At 44.9% G+C, this 12,559-nt stretch overlaps 1 protein-coding gene across 1 annotated transcript in view; it reads left to right on the plus strand.

The window, feature by feature from the left end:
• The window catches only part of TONSL (tonsoku like, DNA repair protein), a 281,739-nt gene that overhangs the window by 174,981 nt on the left and 94,199 nt on the right, over nucleotides 1-12,559 (plus strand). The window contains exons 19-20 of the mRNA XM_030220206.1: nucleotides 3,234-3,387; nucleotides 9,315-9,393. Of these exons, the coding sequence (XP_030076066.1) occupies nucleotides 3,234-3,387; nucleotides 9,315-9,393 (233 nt within the window). The remainder of the gene's footprint in view (nucleotides 1-3,233; nucleotides 3,388-9,314; nucleotides 9,394-12,559) is intronic.

Below are 12,559 nucleotides of genomic sequence, written 5' to 3' on the forward strand. Positions count from 1 at the left end.
TCACACCCAGGGTCTGTGGTCCCTCCAGGAAAAGGATCTGCAGATCAACCTCCTGGAGCTCCGAGCGATCTGGAACGCACTGAAGGCTTTCAGAGATCGGCTGTCCTACCAAATTATCCAAATTCGGACAGACAATCAGGTTGCAATGTATTACGTCAACAAGCAGGGGGGCACCGGATCTCGCCCCCTGTGTCAGGAAGCCGTCGGGATGTGGCGTTGGGCGTGCCGGTTTGGCATGCTCCTCCAAGCCACGTACCTGGCAGGCGTAAACAACAGTCTGGCCGACAGACTGAGCAGAGTCATGCAACCGCACGAGTGGTCGCTCCATTCCAGAGTGGTACGCAAGATCTTCCGAGAGTGGGGCACCCCCTCGGTGGATCTTTTCGCCTCCCAGACCAACCACAAGCTGCCTCTGTTCTGTTCCAGACTTCAGACACACGGCAGGCTAGCGTCAGATGCCTTTCTCCTTCATTGGGGGACCGGCCTCCTGTATGCTTATCCTCCCATACCTTTGGTGGGGAAGACCTTACTGAAGCTCAAGCAAGACCGCGGCACCATGATTCTGATAGCGCCCTTTTGGCCCCGTCAGATCTGGTTCCCTCTTCTTCTGGAGTTGTCCTCAGTAGAACCGTGGAGATTGGAGTGTTTTCCGACTCTCATTTCGCAGAACGACGGAGCGTTGCTGCACCCCAACCTTCAATCCCTGGCTCTCACGGCCTGGATGTTGAGGGCGTAGACTTCGCTGCATTGGGTCTCTCTGAGGGTGTCTCCCGGGTCTTGCTTGCCTCTAGGAAGGATTCCACTAAAAAGAGTTACTTTTTCAAGTGGAGGAGGTTTGTCGTTTGGTGTGAGAGCAAGGCCCTAGAACCTCGTTCTTGCCCTGCACAGAACCTGCTTGAATACCTTCTGCACTTATCAGAGTCTGGCCTCAAGACCAACTCAGTAAGGAATCACCTTAGTGCGATTAGTGCTTACCATTATCGTGTGGAAGGTAAAGCCATCTCTGGAGAGCCTTTAGTCGTTCGATTCATGCGAGGCTTGCTTTTGTCAAAGCCCCCTATCAAGCCTCCCACAGTGTCATGGGATCTCAACGTCGTCCTCACCCAGCTGATGAACCCTCCTTTTGAGCCACTGAATTCCTGCCATCTGAAGTACTTGACCTGGAAGGTCATTTTCTTGGTGGCAGTTACTTCAGCTCGTAGGGTCAGTGAGCTTCAAGCCCTGGTAGCTCATGCTCCGTATACCAAATTTCATCACAACAGAGTAGTGCTCCGCACCCACCCAAAGTTCCTGCCGAAGGTGGTGTCGGAGTTCCATCTTAACCAGTCAATTGTCTTGCCAACATTCTTCCCCAAGCCGCATACCCGCCCTGCTGAACGTCAGTTGCACACATTGGACTGCAAGAGAGCATTGGCCTTCTACTTGGAGCGGACACAGCCCCACAGACAGTCCGCCCAATTGTTTGTTTCTTTCGACCCTAACAGGCTAGGGGTCGCTGTCGGGAAACGCACCATCTCCAATTGGCTAGCAGATTGCATTTCCTTCACTTACGCCCAGGCTGGGCTGGCTCTTGAGGGTCATGTCACGGCTCATAGTGTTAGAGCCATGGCAGCGTCAGTGGCCCACTTGAAGTCAGCCACTATTGAAGAGATTTGCAAGGCTGCGACGTGGTCATCTGTCCACACATTCACATCACATTACTGCCTCCAGCAGGATACCCGACGCGACAGTCGGTTCGGGCAGTCGGTGCTGCAGAATCTGTTTGGGGTGTAAATCCAACTCCACCCTCCAGGACCCGAATTTATTCTGGTCAGGCTGCACTCTCAGTTAGTTGTTCTTCGTAGGTCAATTTCTGTTGTACCCTCGCCGTTGCGAGGTTCCATTGACCTGGGTTCTTGTTTTGAGTGAGCCTGAAAGCTAGGGATACCCCGGTCGTGAGAACAAGCAGCCTGCTTGTCCTCGGAGAAAGTGAATGATATATACCTGTAGCAGGTGTTCTCCGAGGACAGCAGGCTGATTGTTCTCACCTACCCTCCCTCCTCCCCTTTGGAGTTGTGTGTTCATCTTTTGCTAGTCATTCAACTGGCGGGAGCGGTCGCGCACGGGCGGGAAGACGGCCGCGCATGCGCGGTGGGCGTGCCCTGCGTGCCGACCGTCCCGCGAAGCTTTTTTCCGGTTGGTGGGGGCTGCCGCGGACGTCACCCCGGTCGTGAGAACAATCAGCCTGCTGTCCTCGGAGAACACCTGCTACAGGTATGTATCATTCACTATTTAGGTTGACTGTTGACTGGCTGGGTCCTATATGGGAAGGCACTCACGCATGTTCTGTGAACTCTTTCAAAGTTTTACTGAAGCTGGAGAGCTGTTCTTCACAGGGCTATTTCAAATGACTTCACCTGCATGTGAAAATATGTATCCGCTGTCCTTGGAGAATACCTACTACAGGTAAGTAACTATTTTCCTTCATCTAAACATTTTAATTTACATAAGAGTAGCCATACTGGGTCAGACCAATGGTCCATGTAGTCCAGTATCCTGTTTTCCAAACAGTGGCCAAGCCAAGTCACAAGTGCTTGGCAGAAACCCAAATCGTGGCAACACTCCATACTACAAATCCCAGGGCAAGCAGTTGCTTGCCATGTCTGTCTCAATAGCAGACTTTGGACTTTTCCTCCAGGAATCTGTCCAAACCTTTTTTTAAACCCAGATACACTAACCACTGTTACCACCTCCTCCGGCAAAGAGTACAAGAATACAATTGATTAAAAAATTTGTTTAGAGCTACTAGTGAGTGGAATGACTCATTAAATATAGGGGAAGGGAAATGGGACTTGATATACTGCCTAGGTTTTTGCAACTACATTCAAAGCAGTTTACATATATTCAGGTACTTATTTTGTACCAGGGGCAATGGAGGGTTAAGTGATTTGTCCAGAGTCACAAGGAGCTGCAGTGGGAATTGAACTCAGTTCCCCAGGATCAAAGTCCACTGCACTAACCACTAGGCTACTCCTCCATTGCTTATATGGCTTTTCAAAGATTTCAGAAAACCTGTTTGTTTCAGAAATATTTGACTATAATTGCAGGTATTGCTTTGATGAACTGTTGATGCATGGACCTTATCTCTGTAGTTTGGGATTTGGTTTGACTGTGATGTTGCTAGGAAATCCAGGCCTAGCTTGTTCTGATACCTCTGTGTGCATAAGACTTAGTGATATCTCTGGTTTCAGCAGCAGTGAAACGCGGCCTGTGTCCTGGTTGGCTGAGCAGGCATCCCAGCGTTATTACCAAACATGTGGGCTGCTGCCACACCTGACTCTGAAGAAGGAGGGAGCACTACTGGCACATCATGACCCTATCTTGCATGTATTACAGAACAATGAAGAGGTAACACCTCATCTGCATATATTTTGGTCTGAATATCAGTAGAGATTGTTCTGTGTGCTTCCCAAAAGTTAAGGAAAATTAAATGAATTGAATTGTCTATTGCCTTGTAACGAAACAGGGTGTGACTTCTTATGTGAATGCATGACGTATTTATTCCCTAGTGCATTTCCCTTGTTTGGCCAGCAGATGGTGACTTTTTTTTTTTTGTCCCACCTAAAGTTTGAGGTAATCTTTAGGCTCAGCTTGGGAGCACAGAGGTAAATATCTCTGTCCTGAGACCCTGTTCAAGGCTTGTGAACAGTTAATTTCCTGAAGCTTCCCAGGCACTACCCAGGTAGTGACGGTGTTTAGACAGTTTTAATATTGATCCTTATTCAGTTACCTGTTATTGCCTATTACTTTTCCTTCTGTTTTATATGATGCACTGTTTTAATTCTGTGACAATCAAACAACCAGGATTCTTAGTCAGTCCAGGACAACAGAGCCAATAAACTAGCAACATTGTGTGTTGGGTCTGTGGGTGCTTTCCAGGAACTGTGGAACTCTTGAGAGTGTGGCCCCAGTAACCTAGAAATCACAGTGAAATAACTTGAGAGTGGGAGACTTGATCAGAGGCAAGTGGGACCCAGTCAGTGGGATGGAAGGTACTAGTATAGAGTACATGCCCAGGTTCAGGCAGGCCTGATCAGTGCTGAGGGCAGACCTTCTAGGTAGCTGCAGGGTTAACCCCAGGCGGGTGCTAGGCATTTTGTGGCAGACCTACTATGAAGTTTGCTACAAATGTTTGGGGTAATGCCATGGGGCCTTGGTCTACAATGTCCATGTATAGATGTTATCCCAGGAGGTTCAGATCCATAACATTGAGCCTGCAAATAGGTGGGAAAATGTGGGATACAAATGTAACAAATAAATAATGTCAGGCTGCAAGCTTATTTTACTGAAAGCACTTTTTTTGTTTTGTTTAATTATTCTGCTTTTTGGGTTTTTTTTTTTTTTTTGAGTTTTCTTACAATGTCATTGATGCCTTTATTTCCTTCTATCAGACCCTGGCCAAGAAGAGGTTAGCTTAGCTATGGGGTCTACACTGGAGCATCTGCTTCAATTGCAGGCAGTGCTGTCAACTCCGTGGAGACAAAATAGATAACTCCATATATTTTGTAGTGCCAAATAAGAGAGACATGTCCAGATAACTTTAGACCAGCATTTTGTTCAGTGTGACATACCCAATTATCTTTAAAGTACAGCACTGAGTATCAGTGCTACTGGGGTTGTCATGAAACACCTAGCCACCCACCTGGGGTTACCCCACGGCCACTTATAGGGTCTATCCCCAACACTGCCGCCTGCATCAGCTGCTTGTGCTCTACACTAGCACCCTCCTGCCACCGACTGGGTCTCAACCGCCTCTGGGCGAGTCTCCTGCTCTCATTATCCCCAGTGATTTCTAGGTTACTGGAGCCACACTCCCAATATTCCCACTGTTCCCAGAAAGCACTCAGACCCAACACACAAACCACCAGGATTCTTTATTGGTCCAGACAGAGAGTCAAGTCACTTAACCTTCCATTGCCCCAGGTACAAAAACCTAAGGTTGCAAGTCCTTTAGGGACAGAGAAAGTACATGCATATAATGTGTACAGTGCTGCGTACATCTAGTAGGACTATAGAAATGATTAGTAGTAGTAGTCTTTTAAAAACTTGAACAGTGGAACAAAATAGTGCAATCAGCAAACAATAACAGGTAACTGAAATATGGATCAATTATAACACTAACTATGAATCCGTTATGCAGTTGCAACTCAAGAGATCATAAGAATGCAAACTGCTGATGGACCATTGCCAGACAGCAGCAGCAAAGCCATGGGTGGAGATCGCTCACACATTACTGGCTGTTCCAGAATTTGGAACACAGGATGAGGATAAGCCACGACAGAAACGTAGCTTCTGGAAAACGGTGGAATATACCAATGTTTCAGCTAAGAAAGCCAGACTTTCATCACAATCAGAGTATGACAGTGATATTCGAATCGGATGCAGTGCAGACTTTTCCCACATCAAACAATCCAGCCTGCATGTAGGACTATTTTTTTTTTTTTTTGTAATAGTCTCAGACTTCATTATGCTAGAAAGCCACCGTAATATGGCTGAAACATTAAAAGGATCAATTTTACCCATTCAATGTTTCTACCTTATAGACCGGTGAGTCTGACGTCGGTGCCGGGGAAAATGGTAGAGGCTATTATTAAAAACAAAATTACAGAGCACATCCAAGGACATGGATTACTGAGACCAAGTCAGCATGGCTTTTGTGTGGGGAAATCTTGCCTGACCAATTTACTTCAATTCTTTGAAGGAGTGAACAAACATGTGGACAAAGGGGAGTAGGTTGATATTGTGTATCTGGATTTTCAAAAGGCGTTTGACAAGGTACCTCATGAAAGGCTACAGAGGAAATTGGAGGGTCATGGGATAGGAGGAAATGTTCTATTGTGGATTAAAAACTGGTTGAAGGATAGGAAACAGAGAGTGGGGTTAAATGGGCAGTATTCACAATGGAGAAGGGTAGTTAGTGGGGTTCCTCAGGGGTCCGTGCTAGGACCGCTGCTTTTTAATATATTTATAAATGATTTAGAGATGGGAGTAACTAGCGAGGTAATTAAATTTGCTGATGACACAAAGTTATTCAAAGTCGTTAAATCGCGACAGGATTGTGAAAAATTACAAGAGGACCTTACGAGACTGGGAGACTGGGCGGCTAAATGGCAGATGATGTTTAATGTGAGCAAGTGCAAGGTGATGCATGTGGGGAAAAAAGAACCCGAATTATAGCTACGTCATGCAAGGTTCCACGTTAGGAGTTACGGACCAAGAAAGGGATCTGGGTGTCGTCGTCGATAACACACTGAAATCTTCTGCTCTGTGCTGCTGCGGCTAAGAAAGCAAATAGAATGTTGGGTATTATTAGGAAAGGTATGGAAAACAGGTGTGAGGTTGTTATAATGCCGTTGTATCGCTCCATGGTGCGACCGCACCTTGAGTATTGTGTTCAATTCTGGTCGCCGCATCTCAAGAAAGATACAGTAGAATTGGAAAAGGTGCAGCGAAGGGTGACTAAAATGATAGTGGGGATGGGACGACTTCCCTATGAAGAAAGACTAAGGAGGCTAGGGCTATACAGCTTGGTGAAGAGACGGCTGAGGGGAGACATGATAGAGGTATATAAAATAATGAGTGGAGTGGAACAGGTGGATGTGAAGCGTCTGTTCACGCTTTCCAAAAATACTAGGACTAGGGGGCATGCGATGAAACTACAGTGTAGTAAATTTAAAACAAATCGGAGAAAATTTTTCTTCACCCAACGTGTAATTAAACTCTGGAATTTGTTGCCGGAGAAAGTGGTGAAGGCAGTTAGCTTAGCAGAGTTTAAAAAGGGGTTGGACGGTTTCCTAAAGGACAAGTCCATAAACCGCTACTAAACGGACTTGGAAAAATCCAAAATTCCAGGAATAACATGTATAGAATGTTTGTACGTTTGGGAAACTTGCCAGGTGCCCTTGGCCTGGATTGGCCGCTGTCGTGGATAGAATGCTGGGCTCGATAGACCCTTGGTCTTTTCCCAGTATGGCATTACTTATGTACTTATGTACCTATGTCCACTTTTATCTTGGAAAGTACAGCAGCTAGAACCTTAAAATTTACACGTCATGTAAAACACCAGTGAGAATGAGAAATCATACAGTAGATACATGAAATAATTTGCTCCTAAATTCAAAGTAAACAACTTAATTTCATTAAGAAACACGGAAAGATCAACACGCACCTACCTAAATCTCCACTACACAACTACTACTACTTATCATTTCTATAGCGCTACTAGACGTACACTTGAACATGAAGAGACAGTCCCTGCTCGACAGAGCTTACAATCTAATTAGGACAGACAAACAGGACAAACAAGAGATAAGGGAATATTAAAGTGAAGATGATAAAATTAGGGTTCTGAACAAGTGAACAAGAGTTAGGAGTTAAAAGCAGCATCAAAAAGGTGGGCTTTTAGCTTAGATTTGAAGACGGCCAGAGATGGAGCTTGACGTACCGGCTCAGGAAGTCTATTCCAGGCATAAGGTGCAGCAAGATAAAAGGAACGGAGTCTGGCGTTAGCAGTGGAGGAGAAGGGTGCAGATAAGAGAGATTTACCCAGTGAACGGAGTTACCGGGGAGGAATGTAGGGAGAGATGAGAGTGGAGAGGTACTGAGGAGCTGCAGAGTGTCAATAAGAGGAGTTTGAACTGTATGCGGAAACAGATAGGAAGCCAGTGAAGTGACTTGAGGGCTAATATGAGCATAACAACACTGGTGGATTATTAGTTGTGCAGCAGAATTTTGAACAGATCGAAGAGGCGAGAGATGGCTAAGTGGGAGACCTGTAAGAAGCAAGTTGCAATAGTCTAAGTGAGAGGTGATAAGAGTGTGGATGAGGGTTCTGGTAGTGTGCTCAGAAAGGAAAGGGCGAATTTTGCTGATATTATAGAGAAAGAAACGACAGGTTTTAGCAGTCTGTTGAATATGTGCAGAGAAGGAGAGGGAGGAGTCGAAGATGACCCCAAGGTTACGAGCTGATGAGACAGGAAGGATGGGAGTGTTATCCACAGAAATAGAGAATGGGGGAGGAGGAGAGGTTGGTTTAGGGGGAAAGATAAGTAGCTCAGTCTTGGTCATGTTTAGTTTCAGATGGCGCTGAGACATCCAGGCAGCAATGTCGGACAGGCAGGCTGATACTTTGGCCTGGATTTCGGCTGAGAAGTATAGATGGAGAAAAGAAGAGGTCCCAGGACAGATCCCTGAGGTACACCAACTGACAGTGGTATAGAAGTAGAAGAGGATCCACTAGAGTATACACTACCCAAGCTTCAAAGGACTCAAATACAAATCAACATACGCACGCAACTATGGAACGCATTACCAAATGTCATGAAAATAATGCATGACCCAACAAACATTCGGAAATCATTAAAAACTAACTTGTTCAAAAAGGCATACCCTAATGATCCAACTTAAATGCCTGAACCCTACAACACAACAAAACTAATACTCGAACTGGACAAAACTTAATTCTTCCTCCTTGATTCTCTAATGTGTCTGTCACTCATGTACTTTAACACAATACCACTCTGTATTTGTCATACCAGAATTGGCAGTCACCATCACGGTACTATGTAAGCCACATTGAGCTTGCAAATAGGTGGGAAAATGTGGGTTACAAATGCAACAAATAAATTATAACACTAACCAAACATTTGCTTACTTTCTGAAATGTAGTTGGGAAGATCAGGATATATAACTATTTGTTTACTGAGCCTCAGCAAAGAGATCCTGCTCTCTTTTCTTTCTGGTTAAGACTGGCAAAAAAAAACAGTAAAGTCCAAAGGAGATGAGCTTCTGGGGCCAATCAGAACCCAAAACAGTCAAGTTAAAAAAAACCAAAAACTGGTTACATCACTACAGGTATTTCCTTTATCTGTGTGCTAACTGAAAAGAAAGAGAGGTCCTCTGTAACCGCTTTACAGCAAAGAAATACCACCTGCTGGCCAAATAGGAGAAATACGCTTCTAGACACAATTAATGCAAGAAAACATCAGATACATATTGCAAGCTTAAAACACACTGTTTCTTCACAGGGGTAAACTCAAACTGCCCTTGGCATGCCTTTAACTCTGTCCTAAGATAAGGGATAAATTACGTACAGCCAAATCCTTGACTGGATAAAATCTAAACTATTTGATTGGGGAGGGGGATGTTTGAAGTCAAAGATTTGTGTTAACACCCAAAGCTAAACCACTGTATACAGCCTTCTGTTTGCTTGCATAGTATTCTGCATAAGGTCTGTCTGGGCTGGATTTGAGGGTCCTATGCTGTGTGTGTTTTAGGTCTTGGCTGAGGTACATTCCTGGGATCTTCCTCCTCTTGCTGATAGGTACAGAAAGGCCTGCCAGAGCCTGGCTGTAGGTAAGCACTGTAATGTTGCTATCTAGATGTGTAAGTTGGTCTTATGTTAATTTAAAAATCAAAATGAAAAAAGGGGAATATCGCTAGGACTTCATCTTATTCCACAGGCCAACAATTTTTTCATGGATCTCAATGTATAACCAAATGCAAGCAATAGCCTTTCACCTTCTGGAACTCTGGTCTCATGCACTCTAGTCTGAAGTAGGTGCTTTGTAGGGCTGACACTACTACTACTACTACTTAACATTTCTAAAGCGCTGCCCGGTTTACGCAGCACTGTATAGTTTAACAAAGAAGGACAGTCCTTGCTCAAAGGAGCTTACAATCTAAAGGATAAAAAGTGCAGTCAATCAAATTGGGGCAGTCTAGATTTCCTGAATGGAGGTATAACAGGTGCCGAAAGCGACATTGAAGAGGTGGGCTTTGAGCAAGGACACCAGCTCTTTCCTCAACTGTATCTGTCCACTACATGTATGTTCTTCCCAGCCATGCCGTCAAGATCATGCCTGCGTACACCTACCATTTCAATCTGCGGTTTGCTCTCAAAATGTGCCCCCCCCATCTCCTCAACTTCCAGTGATGAATGCAAGACATCAAAGTAGCCAGGCAACATCCTTTTCATCCATACCAGTCCAGACAAGTGGAGGAGAGGCCTACTGGTTAGAGGCACCGGTCTTGATATCCAGAGGTGCCCAGTTAAATTCCCACTGCTGCTCCTTGTCATCTTGGGCAAGTCACTTAACCGTCCATTGCCTCAGGTGCAAACATAGATTGTGAGCCTTCAAGGGACAAGGAAATACTGAATGTAACTCACCTTGAGCTACTACTGAAAAAGGTGTGAGCAAATCCAAATAAATAAATAAATAAATAAAAATAGATTGTGTCCATACCTACCAGCAGATGAAGACAGAGAAAATAAGTAGCTCGAAGTGATTTACCCTTTAAAGATATCACACGGCAAAAAACACTCTCAGTATTTTCTTTGTCTCCAAGCTGATGGTGGAAGGACCATGCAGCTCGTAAGAACATAAGACTAGCCTTACTGGGTCAGATCAGCGTCCATCTAGCCCAGTATTGTGTTTCTAACAGTGGCCAATCCAGGTCACAAGTACCCAGCAGAAACCCAAATAGCAACAATCCATGCTCCTCCTTGGTGCTTCTCTGTTGGCTCGATCGCCCCTAATCTTGATGTTAGTTGAGCAGGGGGTTACTATGCTCATTTTCATTCCTTGGAGGTGATATTTGAATCTGGATGGTACTTGGTGGTGCTGACTCCCTCATCTCCCAGTTTGGGTAAAAATCACTGAGGCTGGGTCAAATGAGTACATAAGTACATAAGTACATAAGTAGTGCCATACTGGGAAAGACCAAAGGTCCATCTAGCCCAGCATCCTGTCACCGACAGTGGCCAATCCAGGTCAAGGGCACCTGGCACGCTCCCCAAATGTAAAAACATTCCAGACAAGTTATACCTAAAAATGCGGAATTTTTCCAAGTCCATTTAATAGCGGTCTATGGACTTGTCCTTTAGGAATCTATCTAACCCCTTTTTAAACTCCGTCAAGCTAACCGCCCGTACCACGTTCTCCGGCAACGAATTCCAGAGTCTAATTACACGTTGGGTGAAGAAAAATTTTCTCCGATTCGTTTTAAATTTACCACACTGTAGCTTCAACTCATGCCCTCTAGTCCTAGTATTTTTGGATAGCGTGAACAGTCGCTTCACATCCACCCGATCCATTCCACTCATTATTTTATACACTTCTATCATATCTCCCCTCAGCCGTCTCTTCTCCAAGCTGAAAAGCCCTAGCCTTCTCAGCCTCTCTTCATAGGAAAGTCGTCCCATCCCCACTATCATTTTCGTCGCCCTTCGCTGTACCTTTTCCAATTCTACTATATCTTTTTTGAGATACGGAGACCAGTACTGAACACAATACTCCAGGTGAATGTTTTTTTTTTTTTTTATCCATCCTTTTATGTATGACTGACTGCTGCCTGGCAAGTCAAGCTGAGTTGTTTGCAGAGGTAAGTTATACCTTTTGTCGTCTAAAAAAATTTTTTTAATTTTTTTTTTGGCTGTTTGATTTCGGTATCTTTTTTCAGTGTTTCCCACTTTCAGACCTCTAGAAGAGTCCATGGCTTTTAAGAGGCTTTCTTTGCCAGTAGCTTCCACCCATTACTCAGTAGCGGGAAGCCTTTCTCAAAGCCATCTCTGTTCTAAGAATACCAGGTCTAATCTCTTTGGGTGTTTTCTTTTTATGTTTTGTCATGTTGAGGTTCAATTTTAAAAGTCAAGAAACAGGTAGTAACAGGGAGCCTGCGCTTCAAGATGGCTGCAGGGACCTGTACCATGGAGCCTGCCAAAAGTTTGTATCGTGCGCCCTCAACCCCTTGTGGTCTCAACCCTGATAGTGTCTTGGCGAGGATGATAGTTTTTCTGCTTCAAGGTGCTACTCGCCGTCTGTTTGTTTGGAGCAGTGTTTTATACAGGCATCTATGGAGAGCAGATATTTAGGAATTGCCTATTTTTACTAGGCTGTCACCTAGAGAGATGATGTTTCTGGAGGCGGATTCTCCTTTTTCTGTAGATGAGCAGGACTAGGCTCAACAAGAACCCTTGGAGCTGGAGGGGTTGGGGGAGGCAGATGCCTGGATAGAGAAGTTTCCTTGTGGCAAGGACTCCTTTTGTATGTATTTTCCACGTGAAGGATCTACAGGACTTAATTGCACATGTGTTGAGGATTTAGGAGGAGCTGAAGGAGGCTCTACAGACCATTGTTCCCTTATTGAAAGGGATCAGGAAGTTTTCGAAGTCATTCCTGATGCGTCAGGATATTAGGGATGTCATTCAGATACAGTGGAACTTTCTGGACACTCCCTTCAAGTTCGCAAGGTCCATGATATCCTTGTATCCCATCACTGACCAGGATAGAGAGACCTTGTGGCCTCCAACTATGGATGCTGTAGTCTCTCAGGTGACTAAGGTTCCTATTGATGGAGGTACTGCTCTGAAGGACCCTCAGGATTGGAAGATGGAATCCCTTTTGAAGCAGCTGATGGTTTAGGCTGCTATCTACGGTGATTTAGTTGCCAGGGCCAGTTTTCACTGGGCTGAGCATGTTTTGGATTGTTCTTCGGATGACTAGATGTTGGTGGACCAGGA

The sequence above is a fragment of the Microcaecilia unicolor genome, chromosome 1, assembly GCF_901765095.1.
Source record: "Microcaecilia unicolor chromosome 1, aMicUni1.1, whole genome shotgun sequence".
NCBI classification, from domain to species: Eukaryota; Metazoa; Chordata; class Amphibia; order Gymnophiona; family Siphonopidae; genus Microcaecilia; species Microcaecilia unicolor.